Here is an 18,221-nt window from a genome sequence, read left to right on the forward strand (position 1 = left end):
CGAGGAAAGCTCAACAACTCAAACTTAATCTCCAGTTGTAATATTTGAATTCGAATGTATCTATCTTGTGAAGTGATAAGCCAAACATAGTTATAAATACAAAGCACTGCCATATGTATTCGATAGGCAGCAATACACATATGTATTCGATAATACCCTTTGAGTATTATCTTACTGATAAACCAAAAAAAATAACATACTGTCAAGTCAAGTCGTTCTCTTGATTGATGCGTGCAAACAATAGTGAAGAATGTTAAGTGTACGCATATAGATAGATATAAAATCAATTCGGAATCTACAGATCTAAGCAGCTAATTCAATCTCTAAGGCTGTATGCATAGGTTTAGAACTGGATTCCTCAATAGTGTTTGCCCATGATGATGAAGTATCGGAATCCTCATGGGTTCCATTATGCAGGTTCATAGTTGGTCCAGGAGATACCAGTTGTTCGAAAGGAAAAGGCGGCGGAGTAATGTCCATGCTTCTCTCCAACATCTTCACCACAGTGCTCATGAGAGGTCTGTCATATTGGACGCACCACAGAGCCACCATTGTCATCCTCTCTGCCTTCTCTCGGTTCGTCTCTTCAATCCCGCAAAGCGACACCATAACGTCTAATTCATTGCTCACAAACATGTCCCACGTCCATCTTGGAAGCCATTGTAGTGACTCGTTTTGATTATCACCAAAATTTCTTCTCCTCCCGATAATTTCGAAGAGCAGCATTCCAAAGCTGTAAACATCGCACTTGTGAGTCACAAGATAAGGCTTCCATAGCTCCGGGGCAGCATATCCTGGTGTCCCTCTGCCTTTTGTTAGTAGTAAGTGACCGCTTCCCCTGTTGCAAAGTTTTGCCAGCCCAAAATCTGCCACTTTCGGATTCCAATTTTTGTCAAGAAGTACATTTGCAGGCTTTATATCGTAGTGAATGATTCTTTCTTGGCATTCCTCATGCAGATAAGCTATTCCTTTTGCCGTTCCAATTGCGATGTCATGAAGCTTCTACCACTCCATCTCTTGGTTGTTGCTGAAAAGGAACTTGTCTAGGGAACCATTGTCCATGCACTCCTAAACAAGTGCTCTTATTGTGGGGTCGAAGCAGAAGCCATAGAGTCTAACCAAGTTGATATGGTAAGTTCTTCCCATGGTGCTAACTTCTGCCATGAACTGCTCGTCAACCTGCTTATTCAACTCACCATTAAGCACTTTGACAGCCACTTGTGCTCCATTTGGGAATTGGCCTTTGAAGACTACACCAAAACCACCTGAACCCAATATGGTGGAGTAATTTTCTGTGAATCCTGCAAGTTGCTGGGGTGAGAACCTGATGGGCTTCTCTCTTGCCATGTTGCTGAGGAATCTCTCCATCGTTGCATGCTCAACTTGTGAGTCCCCAAGGACTGGGAGAGGAGATGTTTCTGCTTTTTTAATATCATTGGATGATAGATGTGAATTTGAAGCTTTACCTGTGTCTCCTGTGGCTATCCTGGCGTAACCTGGAATTGCAGTCCCTGCCTTTTTCAAGCAATCAATTATGGCATATGCTATGGCTACAATTGCAACGGTAATTACCACACCTGAAACTGAAAAATGGAGGAAAAGATAATCAATTATGCCTTCAAAATTTGAAACTCAACTTTGGACCAACATATTTGTCAGTGTCAAAAAAGGAAATAAAAATGGTCATTGCGGCATAAACTGAATGAATAAACAAGAAACAGAAACCAACAAGAGATGTCCTTAAAATAAGGATTCAAATTAACATTTCCCGCAGCTTACTAAGTGAAGCGACTGTTGCCCATTTAAGCCCATCATTGAAACTTTAGAGGTAATCGTCAGATGGTGGAGACTCTTCAAAGATAAAAGTGCCATTCACATCATCAACTACCCGAATGGTAGGAGGGCTCATCTCTTTTCTTGGTAAGCTCTTGAACCAAATTGATCACAAGAAGATGAGATGAATATGATTACCAAGAAAGCAAGCATAAAGTATATGTATACATGTTAACCATGCTTTCACTTTCAGGATCAACTTGAGTAGAAATCCCTTTAATTTAAGACTCGTTTTCTTGACACAACTCTTTCAGGGAAATTTCAGTTAAAACCAAAAATATTAAGAAGCTTACCACTCGTTTCTTGATATAACGTTCTACGGGAAATTGCCAAGCAAAATCACATGAACCTTAGGTGCGTACGTGTGTGGCCCAGGTGAGAAACTATGACGTTGAGAGAAAGACTATAGGAAAATGTATAGCACGTCTAGGAAGGCATTTAAGGGTCTTTTCCCGAAAAAAACAAAGAAGAAGACAAACATGGCAGAGCCGTTGAAGACGTGAGACTAAAATGAAGGAAAATTGACATTTACACAAAATCTCCAGTGAATCAGCGTGAATCAAACGGAATCAGTGTGAATGCCCGCCTGACTCATAAATCTACGTAATAGGTCAGGTCAATGCTCCGACTCATTTACTAAACTTCTTGAAAACCATGGCATTTGTTCACATTATACTGCGACATGTACGTTGCAGTATAATGAAGTAGCTGAAATGCATAATTGTACTCTGATAAATATGATTAAGAGTAAGTTAATTAAGTAATTATTCTTTATCCGTTTCATTGTCGATAGAAGCTCTTAAGACAGTTGTATATTTATTAAATAGAGTTCATACTTAAGCAGTTTTAATAACTCCTTTTAAACTATGGACCGAAAGGAAACCAAGTATGAGGTATGTACCTTTGTGTTTGGGGATTGTCCAACGGGGGTGAAGTAAAACAGCACATGGCGTGCCACGCACGCCGTGTAGGAAATTTTTTTTAAAAATATTTTAATGCAAAAAAAAAAAAAAAAAAAATTTGCACAGGGCGTGCTAAGCACGCTGTGTGCTCTGAATCACGACTCGTCCAACGAAGGTTAGAATTTATAATTCACATGAATAGAAATTACATTTCATAACCATTAGTAATTATTTTTTTTATTCTATAAGTTTTACTGTCATACACATAGTACGAAAATTGCTAAAATTGGTAATGTCAATTCCTTGACAATGGTGAAATTAATGAGTGATAAGCCAAGAAATGTGTTCCTTTTAAGCATTTCTTCAGAAATAAACTTATAATTACAACAAATCTGTCAAATTGATGGAAACATTTAACTATTTAAGTGAAATTGCTACTGCTTCTCTCTCTCTCTTTTCTCACTCGCTCTCACTCTGTCTCATCAAGCAAGTACCATTAATAATTTTTAGATAATACAGTGCTTAAAAATTCTTCTACTTTGATATTTTGGAGGCTTGAAAATTGCAATGTTCAAATTCACAAGGACTTGCTTGAAAAAAGAAAAATTAAACACGCAAACTGTTATATATCAAAGCTTTTAAGAATGTATATTAAGTACAGAATGAAGTAAAAATTTGAAGAGCATTTTCGTTTCCCTCTTTCATGGTGATCAGTGGAAGACAAGAACCGTAGCAGTAAATGGCTTAGAGGGCGGGGAAAAGGTTATTGAGCCGGCATGGCAGTCCATAGAATTCATCAGTTCTAACATCTGAACCATATATACTGAACTTCTCCCACCAATGCAAGCCAGTGTCTTTTCTAGTGGCGTCAGTTTCACGAGAGAGCGAGCAATCCAAAATCAAAGCAACAAGTGCTGCCACCGTTGTATGGGACATGAAGATGACAATCACTATATCTTCAAACTGCATGTTATGAACAGAAATATGTAATATGTTAATGCATGGTGGAAACATTTACAAAGATGTTGAAGAAAATTAGTTTAGTTGTTCAAGACTCTCACCCATCCAGAGCTGGTGCGAACGAGTCCAGACCTTAAACCTCCATGATAATATTCTCTGAAGTACTGTGGCACTGAAATGCCCATGAAGAATGAAAATCCCAAGATAAATTTTGTTCTGAAACTGTTCAGGTTACAGAATTGGAGAAAACCAAAGCCGGCAGAAGCTGCACACAACGATATGTTATTATTAACTCATGTTACGATTCATTTTGTATTTGACAGGCGAAAAAAACATTAAGCATGATGTCCGGATCATGGGAAGTCAATCTGAAATAGATATACATACAAACATAGCCGAAGAACACACAGTACAGAGCTGCTACAATTGGTAGTGGTATGGAGGCAAAAATTGCTCCAAATTTTCCTGGTGAAGGACATGTAAGGTTACCCAGATTAGAAACGAATAAAAGAAAATACCAAATATAATGTAATAAGCAGTAATTAGTTGGTGGTGAATGATATGAAATTCCACTCTTCTAAGTTCACATTCTAAGAAGAAGATGAATTGTAACTATGACAGTCAAGGAGCTATAAGCATACCAAATACAGAGAAGAAAAGCATGAATCCTGCTGATATTTGGATGACTCTTCGACTTCCAACTCTAGTCAATGCCAATAGACCAGCATTTTCCCTACAAATGAAGCAAAACATAATAAGGATACATAACAGGTAATAGTTTGTTTAGGAAAGAATTTCATGAAAAGTTTGAGCTTCATAAGTACACTGATGCGGAAGCGCCAGTAACAGCGCCAAACATGCCATTGAGCAAAGCTCCTATTCCCTGAAAATCAAACAAATTTCCCAAGTGATGAAGCAGTAAATCTTTGGTCTAAAATGAAGAAAATAAACACAATATGTAAACGAGATGTCACATAAACATACCAGCCAGCCAGCGCCACGGCTAATGACAGAAGGCGGCACAGGTGTGGCGCTGCCATATCTTGCTGTTGCGAAAAATGTACCAGTAGACTGCAAATAAAAGGTGGGACAGTTGCTGAAATTGAAAGATTTTTTGTTTTGTCTTTCTTTTTCTCTGATTTTAGAATGATGAAATTCTGGTGAAACTATTTGCTTCATACTAATTTCGCTCTCAGAAATAAATTAGAGGAATTGGAGGCAGACTATTTTCTTTTTTATAGGGATAAGAGGTGAACCTCAAAAAGTGAAACAAAAGAAGCGGCTATCATTGCAAAAGCTTCTCCGGCATGAAATGTGGGCCTTCCCCATTGAAACGGATAAGGAATATATATCCTGCAGGTAATGACACAACATATATAATAACAATGTAGTCCAAATTCATTTTGGCTATCATATGTCAATCTCAGGGTACTGACTGATGAAAAAAACATCAAATTAAGAAGAGAGAGTTCTGTGGTATTCAAGATGAAAAAAAAAAAAAATTACTTAATACTTTAGAGCTTGTTTGAAAAATCTCACCAAGGAGCTGCAGTGAAGAGTCCAGTACGATCTGTGCGGCAACTAATCTCAGTCGTTGCAGGTTTGTTGCTGTACACACCACTTGAAGTGAGAAGTTGTGCATATAACCATGCAATTCCAACTGAGAAAAGCACTGCAAATCGATCCCATATTGGCTTCTCTGGTTTCAGCAATTGTGGAAGATACTGCAAAATCATAAGCAGACGCCAGAAGCGAATAAATTAAAAACAAAAGAAAGAGAGAGAATCACCAATCTTCGCCTTTCACTTATAATATACATAAAGCACATGCACCTCTTTTGATTATTTGGTCAAATGAAGTATCCAGTGTGTAGATTCACCAGCTTGATGGGTCATCTCTTTTTTCTTCTCGTTTTTTAAATTGGTAAATTACACACACAATCATTAAGAAGACGGAGCATATAGACTAACTTAGTAAGTATAGAACTTGGTTACTTGCCTGTGAGATGAAAACCATAACAAGTAATCCTGGAAGCCCAACTTCAACACATTTTGCCACCTAAAACAGAGGAAAACAACAAAAACAGGAAAAGTTTTTCATGTCAAACAAAGAAACCAATGCTTCTTCTCAACATTAACTTGGGGCAAAGACGAAGGGTTAGGAATCCTTACCATGGGGAAACCGAGATGATACAGCCCAAACCCCGTAAAAGTTACATATGGAACGACGGAAAGGGGGCTAAGAAACCTAATCCAGCAATTAAAGAATTCCATGATCAGGAAATAGCTAACATATTTTTTGAAAGTAAACTAATTAACAAGGCCTGACTTATCAAATTATCTATCGAACTATGAAAAAGATTCAACAAAAGACAGAAACGAATCTGCTACCTATTTTATGTCAAGCAATACATGAAGTAACTCCTGACATAGCAGTAAAAGCATGACTTGTAGGCGGATCTTGACACATCAAGTTCCCATTGAAATAGGATCCGCAAATGGACAAGAACTTGCCATTTGTTGGTTATTATAGGCATCCCGAAAACGCCAATATCGAAATATGTATTTCAAGTTAAATTCTGAATTAATGGATTCTACCAAAAGGGAGTGCCATTGAAAAGACTTTCAACCATGGATGGATCACATACCTTACAGCATTCCTCCAAATGCCTAGAAACCCCATAAGCATCTGGAAACCTGCAGCAACAATTAGAGCACCTTGAATCCCTCTCATAGTCTCTATGAACCTCTGAAAATCACCCACAAGGCAAAGGGATAAGTATAGCATAATTACAAACAAGTCAATTGGAACCAAAATTACAAATAAATAAATAAATAAGACAAAAAAGCCAAAGAAATGTATAGATATCACCTCATGAGGATCTGCGAGTCCTTGATATCTGCGTGCTAGTACAATTGAAGTTGTGGGTATAACATATGAGTATGAGCCTGCAACTACAGCTGGAAGTCGGGTCCCAAATAAAGACTGCAAGAGTGTGTTCAATCCGGAAACGAAAAGCAAGGTCTGTATCACTCTTGCCTTCTCACCCTGTGACAATAAAACACCTCACTCAAATCCAGTAAGTAGAAAAATTAATCAAGAAAAAAAAAATTAAAGGAATTGTAGCCTAATCCTTACATCATCACCTCCCATTTGAGGAACAATGAGACTTGGAATCAAACTGGTAATGCCAAGAGTCAAAACATAATGCTGGAATCCCAACGCAACAGCTTCCGCTGCATTATGATAGAAATTAAGAAAATTTCAAATTAATATATATATTTTTTAATGAGTAAATGTAATTGATATAAGAATCAGTATAATGAAGTCAATAAAGGAGGAAAGTGAAAGACATATAAAAGGCTAAACATAACATCATGAACAAAAATCAATGAACTTCAATATTGGGACATTGCTATAAAATGAAGTCTCAGATCCAAATTCAAGAACTTAAATGAAGCAACATGCATCCTCTCCTTTATTTGTTCCTTCGGATTTTTGGAGCTGGAGCTAGCAGACACAAACATGAGAACACAATTTTTCTGGATCTTGTTTTCCTCCTAGCATCAAATGCAGTCTGGGGTATATAGTTGTAAACACTGGGGATCCAATGGAAAATAAAAAAGAAAGAAAATTCAAAGAAGAAATTTTTTGGAAAAACTGGTATTCTTTCCCTCCAAAAAAAAGACTATACTAGACCACTCTTATTCATTAGCAATCGAGAGCGAGAGAAAGGGGCCCGGACACACGGGTTTTTTATCGTATGAATGGATGTACTTAAGTTTGGAAAATTCGAAATAAAAAACCTGAGGCTGTTTCGATGGGCTGGGCTAGACTCAGTCCGGTAGGGGCCCATTTTTTGAAAAAAAAAAAAAAAAAAAAAAAAAAACTTGATTGCAAACTTCCAAAAATCCAAAGCCCATAGAAATTCACTTATAAAATAGGAAAGTTGGGGTGTGTTTGGCAAAGGGCTAGAAAAAGGAAGTAGACTGAAACTGTAGCAGATTTGATTGATATGAGAAAAAAAAAAAAAAAAAAAAGTAAGAATGTTTTGTATAAAAAAGTTAAAAAAAATTGTTTTGCAGTGATTTTTTATTTGAATAGTAATAAAAAGTGATTGATATGATGTAAAAAGTAAAAATGTTGGAATTGATTTTGAGAATAATTTTTTAAATTTTTTGGTCCAGTCTGGCCCACTCCTTTGCCAAACACAGCCTTGGTCTTTGAATTTTGAAAGACTAGGTAAGTAGAAATTTGTTTTGGGAAACTAGTTTAGGCTTTTAATAGGCCATGTGATTTCTTTGTTGGGTTTCTTTTAATAGGTTTTGTTAAATTCTACTTATTTCAAAGGTTTAAGTTTTCAAGAAGAAAATAATTTAATCATTTGAATTTATATTCTAATAGATTTTGAAGAACCGATAGTTTTAAGCAATATCCTCCCCCTCTGGTCAAACATGTCAAGTTAGTTTCCAATACTCTTAGGCTAGGATTTTGAAATTTGATTTTTGCCAAAGTGGCTGTCAAGACTCCAAGAGGCGTGAATGAGAGGGTGAGGACAATATTTGATTCTTTTAGGTACGTTGATTTGAGTAACGCCACAAGTCTCTCTTGTATCCCTTTAATAATGATGTGGCTCTTAAAATCATCATTGAGATTGAGATTGTGATTAATCATTATTGAATTGTGATTAATCATTTATACTTGGCAAATAATTAGTTATACTCCTTGTATAACTAAATATATAATAGCCGAAACCCCTCCTAGAATTACGACATGTAGAGTGAACATGTGCTTTTAAAATAATAAACCGGTTTTTTTACTCATAATCTTAATAATTGAACCGCACTCTTTGAAATTGAACCGGTTTTTAAAAATTTCTTTTTCTATTTTTGTTAATGGATTAAATGTCTTAATTCCTTATGATCTCTCTTTATTGACACATGATTTTTTTCTTTTATTATTTCTGTTTTGTTTGTTAAATTTTTTGTTGAGATGTTCTTCATTTGAATTTTTAAACACTAAAGAAATAATTAAGCATTGAATATTGTATTCATAAAATAAAAAAATAAAAAAAGATTTTGTTTATTTTTCTTTCTATTATTCATAATTATATGAGTTTTATTTGATTGAAATATAATAGGTGAGATAATTTTATATGATTTAAACATGCATTGTGTCAGTATATTTAAAGGTGCGATAGATTTTTTTTACAACCTATAATAAAAAAATACGATGAAAATGCGTTTAAAATTTTAAATTAAATTATAATGAAGAATCTCGCGCATAGTGCGAATTATGAGCTAGTAGAACTAATACGAAGTATAACTAATACAAGGAGTCAGATCAAATCAGTGCCCCTGATATATTTTCTTATCATATGAATTGAATGGATGAATTAGGTTTTCTTCTTAGTAAACGATGAATTAATTAGGTTGCCAAAAAGAAAGAAGGAAGGTGACAATCCTAGTACCTTAATTGGAAAGGTTTCGACAGCCCCATCCTCAAAGTAGTGCAAAAGTCTAGGCATATGAATCATAAAAGCCATATAGATCTAGTACCTTAATTGGAAATTTTAACTAGAATATGCTGGGAGTTAAAACAGGAAATATATGATGGAAAAAGGAAAAAAAAAAAAGAAAAGCAGAAGGAATAGCACAAGAAGCTTGATATAAGAGAGAATGATAAGACTATGATGAGAAAGAGCACATACGCCACGGAGGAGGGCTGTTAACGCAATACTGAATGCCAGGTAGCTGCTCCTTCACCGGGTGTGGCTGCACCTCTTCAGGCTTTTTGTTGCCACCGCCACTATTGCCACTGTTGCTGCCGCCAGCTTGGGCCATGTCTCTTTGAGAGATTGTTGCGTACAAAGGAGGGAGAAGCAAGCAGAAAAAGGTTTATAGAGGAAGGAAAAAGCTCATAAAAACTGTGCCAACCATCATCGTTCTTCATTATGATGGAGTCGACCGTTACATATTTGTAGATGTTGGTTGTTAATTAAGATCAGAATAATAATAAGAATTGAGTAGAGTGATCATACTCATAATGGAGTGATAGATTCGATATATTGATGCAATTGAGGCATTTCTTTTTCTTTTTCTTTTTCTTTTTTACGCGAAAGGCAATCCTTTGCATATATCATACCTCAACAAAACTTGATTGTTTTCCTGACCACCAATCCACCATCTACCTAGTTGCTAGAACCGTTGCCAAAATGAATTCATTTCTTTATTTCCCTTAGTGACCGGTGTAGCAACCATCGGTGACGATAGTTCAGTGGTCTCAAGAAATTTTTTAAAGTAATTAAGTATTTACTAGGGTGAGAGTTTGAATTTTATTAGTATTAGTTGATTTGGGTCTCACCGATGCTTTAATGGGGCTTAATTAGGTTATAGATCAGTCAAACTTAAGAGATCGCTTGTCATTTTCAACGTCTAAGCTTCTCTTGTTGGACTCCTATTAGATAAGTGCTACTATAGTCATGCCCAAGTAAAATAGTTATAATCTCATCTGCCTTTAAAAGAAAAAGAACGAAACGTAATGTACAGTCAATGAGATATTCATAATGGACAGGAGAATATCCAGTTCATGGCTGAAATTTCTTCTTAGAAATCCTAGAACCACAAATAAGACACATGTCCAACTACAAAAAAATAATAAAAAAACAATATTTTTGATTAAAAAAAAAATTAATAAAAAAATAAAGAATCTTAGCCATAAGAGGTTGCCAGACCACCCCATTTTAGCTGGAGGTGGCTCTCAATGGCCGGCCAGGGGTGGTCAGACCACTGCATGGCCCTTGGGGGTGGTCAGACCACCCCCTAAAATAATAATAATAATAATTAAAAAGAAAAAAAAAAATTGTTTGGCCCTTGGGGCTGCCCGAGGGCCATTGGGTGGCCTGGCCACCCCAAGGGCCATGGGGTGGCTTTGACCACCCCATGGACACCCGCAAAGGCCAAACGATTTTTTTTTTTATTTTTTTTTTTAGATTTGGCCCTTGAGGGTGGCCGGACTACCCCCAAGGGCCATGGTGTGGCTTCGGTCACCCCTTAATTTTTTATAATTTTTTAAAAAATATATATAATATTTTATTATTATTTTCATTAAAGGGACATATGTCCTATTTATGATCTCGAAAACTCTTTAAAGAGAGCATGACCGTTAATTAAATATTTTTCGGTCCAAAATGAACCAAAGAGGCCTAAGATCGAACTTTGGGTCAAATAGAATGTCCAGAATATTCTATCATCATTAAATTCTGACAACTGTATTCAAATAAATGGTTGGGATTTTATCACGCCAATATTTATGGCTTTTACCTGCCCAGCACTTATCACCTAATATTTATTATATTTTACTTCTTTTTTTTAAGAAGTGATAAATGCTGATGTTACAAAATCCTTTCAATACAATCCAGATCAAATTCTATCAGGGCCTTAAGCTTAAGTATGATAGAGTGACAGAATCAGATGGCAATGAGAATATCTTTTGCTATGTTCCATCTTTATCACATGAGCTGATACCCAGAACATAAATCAAAACATAAAAATCACAAAGACTCTTATGTTTAACAAATTTATATCGGAATATCAAAATTTATCACCAAGAAGAAAATCAATTTTTTTTTTTAAAAAAAAAAAAATAATAATAATAAATAGGTCAAATCAAATCAAAATCTTATAAATTTCCCACTTCCTAGGATAACTCCATTTTTGAAGTTCTTAAAGCCTAATCAAAATGACCTGTCCTGAATAATTGAGGAAACAAATGATTACATAATCAGATCTGCTACCCAAGCACGGTGAGTTTTTCATCTTACTTTCTTCCCTTTCTCTTCCTATCTCTTGTTCCTAATATGTAACAATAACTTTACACAGTATCCAATCCCCTTTGCCAGCCACTTTCTATCAAACTTGCGTTGAAGATGTTCTGCTCTTCTAGAAAAAAATGTGAAACTAAAGACTCCGATTGATAATTAATCTGAATAACCACATTTTAACCAACTGATTGAAGCACAGGGAGTAAGCATTGAAATAAAACATCATTAATCATCAAAGTTATTGAGTTTATGCCATTCTTTCACAAGAAGTATTATTTTTCAGAAGAAAACCATGTAAAAGGGTAGCTACAGCATAAAATTGTTTCATGTTTAACAATACAATTTCAGAGGGCAGTATAATTTGTTGCTAATAATAGATCATCTTCTGCATTGATTTCTGGCAACTGTTACTTTTCCGATTTCACTTTAAGCTCAAAATTTCTCCCTGCAGATAAGAAATGTGGCATAAGGGTTCTAAAGTTCTAGTAGTTTAAACAACTGCTAGAACTTCAGTAGTGCTAACAAAAACAAAAACAAAAACAACTTCAATCAAGGAAGCACTGTAGCTTTCTTATATACTATTTCTATAAGGTACTTCGGGTTGACATTCTTGAAGAGAAAAGAGTATCTTGCAGAATTTAGGAGAGGCCTCAAAGAACCCAAGGGTTTTTATGGACTCTCTTAAGTTCCTATTCAGGACATCCAGGCCACCCATTCAAACACACATTGAGCATGCAGCGCAGAAATCTGTGTCCTATTGCTACTTCCAAATCTATGCAAGAATCAATGTTTGTAAATGTCTTCAATCCCGCAATCCATGAATTTTATTAGAAACTTTCAACTTCTTGAAATAAGTTTTTCGTTTGAGACTTTAATAATACTTTAAGAGATTATTTGATGTTTATGGTAACCGCAAGTTCTACTATCCTTGATTTGGTTGAATCCAACAATCTATATTTGAATCAAACTTCAAAATGTGTGCTCAAAATCAAAGCAAAGTTTCTTTAAAGTCAGTCAGGAATGACTAATTATGGACAATATATACAAACGGAATCTGTGTGTATCTCGCGTGATGCTATTCACTAATACTCTCCCCAAAAACTATGATCTGCCTTACAACTTCGAAATTATTACTTCAAGATTTTAGTGCCAAACATAAACATTCTCTAAGCTCCAAAAATAACAAGTCAATATCATCCATAATAACAAACTCTTATTAAAACCATTGAATATGTAATCCAATCACCAACAAAGTCTTTCACCTACGATTATTAGTATCCACCACTAATAAGCCAATTTTGTGTGCTACATTTCTAAATTCTGAACTCTCACTAAACTCAAAATTAAACAGCTAACAAGGTTCATTTTTCAAAACACTGTCTCACACTTCCCACTAACTAGTTGCTGACCTATGACCCGAAATAACTTTCTTCATTTCAGCTTCACACCTAAGAGAACTTCATGTAACAACTCCCATACACATCCTACAAACTTAGTTGCTGAAAAAAATTCTTTATCAGAAACACATAGAGCAGATTCATAATGTACCATTTCAATTGAATATTTCCAACTAACATCCTGTCCAATCCCCACCATATCCAATAAAATATTGTAATAAAAGGCAAAGGGGAGCATCACACAAAAGGCCACATATTCTACACATGTGACTAAATGAGACTCAAATTCCCCTGCAAAATTCTTTCAACTCCCAATAGACGTGTCCTAATGTCCTGTAATTCCAGTCATTAGTCACCCCTAGAGAGCAAATTCTATAATTCCTATAGATTTGTACCCTTCAAATCAAACACATCATATGCAGACACATTTATGTTTAAAAACCCTACAAATTACTTATTCACATTTTGTGCTGTTCATAATTTGAGTCATGTTTAAAATGACATGCTTTTTAAACTATTTTGTTAAGACAACGTCACTCGGCCACTTTGATAGTATATTGATTAGCTACCTTACAGAATTTAGAATACCATATAATCTCATTTTGGAACTTCACAAACTTCAGGATATGGTGCATTTAACATGCTTTCTCAACATATAATGACACCACCGTCTTTTTTCAACAACTCACTGCCATCATAACAATCCACTCTAAAGTAATATTGTTTAAAAGATCATAATATCTCTATAAAATTAAATACACAAAAAGTTAACAAAAAAACATCAAAACAATTTTCCCCCAAGAATGCCTTAGAAGGCAATAAACTTCCTAAACCTCACATTGCTTTATTTCTGGGTTAGCATATGATTATTAACAATAGCTGTACCTTGAAGAAAGAAAGAATGTTAATGATTTAATATAAGTAAAAGCAACTCTGTCATACAAAAAGAAACATATGATTATTTATAATATCTGTGGCTTGAAGAAAGAATGCTAATGATTTGATATAGAACTCTGTCAATTTAGGAAAAAAAAAAAAAACATTTCTGTTTCCTGACAATGCAATCATCTAATAGTTTGTGCTTATGGAGAGAAACATTATCATTTATCAGCCTTTCATTTAAGACGACATGACTCGATTGGGTATAACATGGGAAGTTATTGAACCCAATTGTTCTATGGCGTAAAGCACCTACAACCACGACGCAAATGGCACTCACATGATGGGTGTTTAGTTGGTGCAGCATACAAAGTTGCAGCTACAATGATATGCTTGTTGATTAATATTCTTAAACCTTAATATTAAGCAATTATTTCTCCTTCTGTTCCTCAAGTTGTGCTACCACTAGATTCAAATTCAAAAGAACCCCATCACCATACTGAACACATAGTTCAAAGCATCACCTCTTCATAAATGTACATCAGATATTGCTTGTGTTTCCACTTTCCAGGCCCCAGTGCATCATAACAATACATAACCACACAAACAAATATATTTTCAAATGAGTATATTATGCTACTCAGATTCTAATCATTCATAATCAAAACAGAAGAAGGCATTGTTGATATTTCTTCATTTTCATTTTCACGCACATTAAAAGCAAGGAAACAAGTTCGTAGTCTCACCAGACTCAGCACCACTCCACAAAACCGCAAAGCATTTCCAACCACTCCAATCACTTGGAGCTCCGAACCCCACCAGCATTACAATCAGGAATCTCTCCTTTCCTCACCCAAACCCTTCCAACACCGCTTTGGTTTCGTACTTCCCAGCGAGCACCAGAAGCCCTATGACCCCTGTTAATGTACTCCCTGTTACCGCGATTAACAACCCGGTGAGAGGGAATGTTCAGCCTAGTCGCTCTAACATTCACTCTTTCTATCCCAATACCGTCTGTCGCCTCCTTCTTCTCCTCTTTCTCCTCTGCCCTAACATTTACACTTTCTATCCCACTGTTTATCGATAAATCCCCAAATCTCCGTTCAATCTCCGCCTTCTGATCCCCACTCTCTGTCCTACGCCTGAATTCACTCTTCGTTCCCTTCGATTCACCGTCCCTTTTCGCTGGAGCATTCTCCTTCTCGCTAATCACGCGAGGGGCGTTTGCCATACCGTCCGTCACCTCCTTCTTCTCTTCTTCCTCCTTCTTTGCCCTGTGATTCATTCCCCCCTTCTTCTTCCGCGTCTTCTTCTCCTTCCCCCTCCACTCTTTTTTCTCCTCCTCCTCCTTCGATTCCTTGCTCTTTTGCTCCTGCTTAGCACTCACATTCACCGTCTCAACCACCACCGCTACAACCTCCGATTCCTCGGGCTTCGCAGGGCTAACCTCCACCCTCCGGTGATATTGTCGCCCAGATGACTTCCGTGTCCCACGCGCCGGCTCCTTCGATCCCTCGCTCTTTTGCTCCTGCTCAGCACTCACATTAACCGTATCAATAACCACTGCTACAACCTCCGATTCATCGGGCTTCGCAGGGCTCACCTCCATCTCCCGGCGATTTCGTTGCCAATATGACTTCCGATACCCACGCGCCGGCTCCTTCGATCCCTCGCTCTTTTGCTCCTGCTCAGCACTCACATTAATCGTATCAATAACCACCGCTACAACCTCCGATTCATCGGGCTTCGTAGGGCTCACCTCCATCTCCCGGCGATTTCGTTGCCAATATGACTTCCGATACCCACGCGCCGACTCCTTCGATTCCTCGCTCTTTTGCTCCTGCTCAGCACTCACATTCACCGTATCAACAACCTCCGCTTCCTCGGACTTCGCAGGGCTCACCTCCACCTCCCGGCGATTTGGTTGCCAATATGACTTCCGATTCCCACGCGCCCGCTCGTAATCGATGCGAGTCCCTCCTTTAAGACCCCGAGGTCTAAGCTTTCGCTTCTGTTCTTCCTCAAGCTTTTTTTGTAGCTCAAGCTTTCGTTGCCGTTCTTCCTCTTCTTCCTTATCTCTCTGCTTCCGCTCTTTCTCTTTGAGCCATTGTTGCTGGAGGTGAACGAGCGTGACGTAGTTGGAAGGCAGAGGCGGATAGTTCTTCTGCTTCTTCCTCTCCTTGTCCTCGTCCTCCATTGGAAACCCTACCACGAAGAAGAGAGCAGAGAAAGAGAAAGTGAAGGAGAAAAATTTAACAAACCAGGATCATCAATGGAAATGGATAATCGATCCTTTCTCAAAAATAGAAACTACCGATCCTTGTATCGCAAGTAGCCCACACTTATTTGCATACTTATTTGAGAAATGCTTTACTAGTCTATTTTGCGTGTCCATCCACTTTTAGATATTTTTGGAAAAAGGATAGACTTATTTATACTTATTTTCTTACACTTATGTGTTACTTTTAAAAGCAATATTAAATTAAAATTTAATGAAGATTAATCTCATACTTAATGGTTTTAAAGGCCGGTATGAAAAATAATATAAAAAAAATGAGAGTAAGTGTAACATTACTCTTTTTTGATAATGGGTGTTCACTATTATCCCACCACAATTTTAAGACAACCTTTGGTGTTCATTTTAACTTATAAAAATGTCATGTATTCTTTCACCAAATATTGTATAAGGCATAGCGGCTCTATGAGCTATAAATTTTGGCAGAGAATTAGGTTTTTTTTTCTTTATGGTGGTACTCGAAAGTGATGCTTTCCAAATAGCGCATGCACCGAAAAAAGAAAGCATCTGGTTCCGATATAAACATCTAATTGAAAAAACTAGAGAGGTGTTGAACTCTTTACATCATTGGAAGGTCAATCATTTTTTTTTTTTTTGAAAGGGAAAATCATTTTGGTCTTATTAATTGAAGAATGATCACGAGAATAAAGCTTTTACATCGCTGAGCATAAAGTTCTAAGAAAATCATAGTCGAAGTTACGAGATTACAACATCGTAGATACATAAATAACAATATTACATTCAAGACATATCTATGACATCAACATCCGCTAACCCATGACTAATCTTCAGTTGTAACAACATGTCTGCTCTAGATAGACTCAATCTGATATATAGGTAGCAATATCCTCTTGCCGAAACTCATAATCCTCGACTCGCAAGTCAAAAAATTATTCACATCCTCAACCCAACATGTCAAGACTACAAAATATAGGGAAAACGAAAAATCTAGGGAACAATAAAGAAAAGCCACAAAAGCTCACAAAACACCACTGAAGGAAGGCTATCGAATGATTATGGTCAAAGGGTGAAAAAACCACGCGCAGGCGCGTGTGAGTCACGATCCATCACGGAGTTGCCAGAATCAGAAACGGCAAGTACCATTGGAAGCGGGCGGGACCAGTACACGTGGTGGAGAGGTGCATGTTGAGATGAGTTTGATGGAGGGACATAAATCGAGCTCTAAATTAAACACTGAGAAACGTATCGACGTGGGTATGACAGAAGGTCAATCATTTTAGGTGAACTCTAAATGTTGCGGTTCACTAGCTTGCCAAGGAAGGTAATATGTTTTTATAGGAGAATTTCTCCAATATATGTAGGATATTTTTAAGTGTTTTCATGTATAAATTGGCTCGATTTCTTTTTAAAACAAAAACAAAAAAAGTCAAGATATATGGGTTTTCTGCAATGCATGACATTTTTATGAGATTTTAGCACATATGGGTTTTCCGGAGACCGAGTCCTACGGGCAGCTATTGGTATATGCTTTACTTGTGCGATGTGACACAACAAAGTGTCCGCATTATCTTTTTGCCACCTCTGATACTCATAACAAATAATTATGGAAAGCTTATAAAGATTTTAAGCCAAATTATTGAAGTTAATTAATCGGGGCATAAATTTGGAGGAAACTTTACTTTAGATTTTGAATTACGGTGCATTTTGACATGCCTCCTAAACTTTAGAATTTCTCAATTTTACCCCCTTAAACTTTTAATTTGATACAATTTATCTCATCCGTCAATTTTGCCATTAAAACTCATAAAAAGATAAAATTACCCTTTACTTTTATTTTTATTAAAAAAAATGAAAAAAAAAAAAAAAAAAAAAAAAGGTCACAAGGTGACCCAGCCGTGGGTCACCTTGTGATTTTTTTTTTTTATAATATTTTTAAAAAAAATTAATTTAAAATTAATGATAAATTTGAAATTTTATAAAAAAGTCAGAGATATAAACGTCATTGTCTCACTTTTAACGTTTAAAATTTGACGAAAGGGTTAAAATTGACTATAATTGAAAGTTTATGGGTTTAAATTGAGAAGTTTTGTAGTTTAAAAAACTTATCAAAACACGTGGTAATTCAAAGATTTAAAGTAAAGTTTCTCCTAAATTTGGTTACATTTGATAAG

The 18,221-nt window shown here is 36.3% G+C and overlaps 2 protein-coding genes and 1 pseudogene across 4 annotated transcripts; all 3 read right to left on the minus strand.

Moving 5' to 3' along the window:
• Window positions 1-215: 215 nt before the first annotated feature.
• Window positions 216-1,845, minus strand: LOC132190587 (rust resistance kinase Lr10 pseudogene; annotated as a pseudogene). Its single transcript, XR_015909132.1, has 2 exons — window positions 1,780-1,845; window positions 216-1,583 (listed from the first exon to the last, which is right to left on the minus strand). The product of XR_015909132.1 is annotated as a rust resistance kinase Lr10 pseudogene (transcript).
• A 1,566-nt stretch (window positions 1,846-3,411) lies between these two features.
• On the minus strand, window positions 3,412-9,538 carry LOC132191033 (Xanthine/uracil permease family protein). Its single transcript, XM_059606052.2, has 14 exons — window positions 9,406-9,538; window positions 6,834-6,931; window positions 6,567-6,743; window positions 6,343-6,443; window positions 5,867-5,942; window positions 5,694-5,753; window positions 5,235-5,419; window positions 4,952-5,048; window positions 4,680-4,766; window positions 4,520-4,578; window positions 4,337-4,428; window positions 4,083-4,160; window positions 3,797-3,960; window positions 3,412-3,698 (listed from the first exon to the last, which is right to left on the minus strand). Exons 1-14 carry the CDS (start codon window positions 9,536-9,538, stop codon window positions 3,480-3,482), a joined length of 1,626 nt encoding a protein of 541 aa, XP_059462035.2. The 3' UTR covers window positions 3,412-3,479.
• A 2,215-nt stretch (window positions 9,539-11,753) lies between these two features.
• LOC132189358 (uncharacterized) lies at window positions 11,754-16,175 on the minus strand. 2 transcript variants are annotated; one of them, XR_015913060.1, is made up of 2 exons: window positions 14,540-16,175; window positions 11,754-11,962 (listed from the first exon to the last, which is right to left on the minus strand). XR_015913060.1 is itself a non-coding variant. In XM_088519352.1 (1 exon), the coding sequence occupies exon 1, from the start codon at window positions 15,988-15,990 to the stop codon at window positions 14,590-14,592; it is 1,401 nt and encodes a 466-aa protein (XP_088375478.1). In that variant the 5' UTR covers window positions 15,991-16,175; the 3' UTR covers window positions 14,302-14,589. The 2 variants fall into 2 exon arrangements, 1 of the variants encoding a protein (XP_088375478.1); XM_088519352.1 differs by lacking the exon at window positions 11,754-11,962 and having other exon boundaries at window positions 14,302-16,175.
• Window positions 16,176-18,221: the final 2,046 nt, after the last annotated feature.

The sequence above is a fragment of the Corylus avellana genome, chromosome 9 (assembly GCF_965113065.1).
Source record: "Corylus avellana chromosome 9, dhCorAvel1.hap1.2, whole genome shotgun sequence".
Taxonomy (NCBI): Eukaryota; Viridiplantae; Streptophyta; class Magnoliopsida; order Fagales; family Betulaceae; genus Corylus; species Corylus avellana.

Bases quoted from the DNA above. Each gene is read 5' to 3' on its own strand.
- LOC132189358 (XM_088519352.1), bottom strand. From the start codon at position 15,990: ATGGAGGACGAGGACAAGGAGAGGAAGAAGCAGAAGAACTATCCGCCT.
- LOC132191033 (XM_059606052.2), bottom strand. From the start codon at position 9,538: ATGGCCCAAGCTGGCGGCAGCAACAGTGGCAATAGTGGCGGTGGCAAC. The intron at 6,932-9,405 runs GTATGTGCTCTT...ATCATAATGCAG, and splicing joins TAACAGCCCTCCTCCGTGGC to CGGAAGCTGTTGCGTTGGGA. The intron at 5,049-5,234 runs GTGAGATTTTTC...CATTACCTGCAG, and splicing joins CTCTTCACTGCAGCTCCTTG to GATATATATTCCTTATCCGT.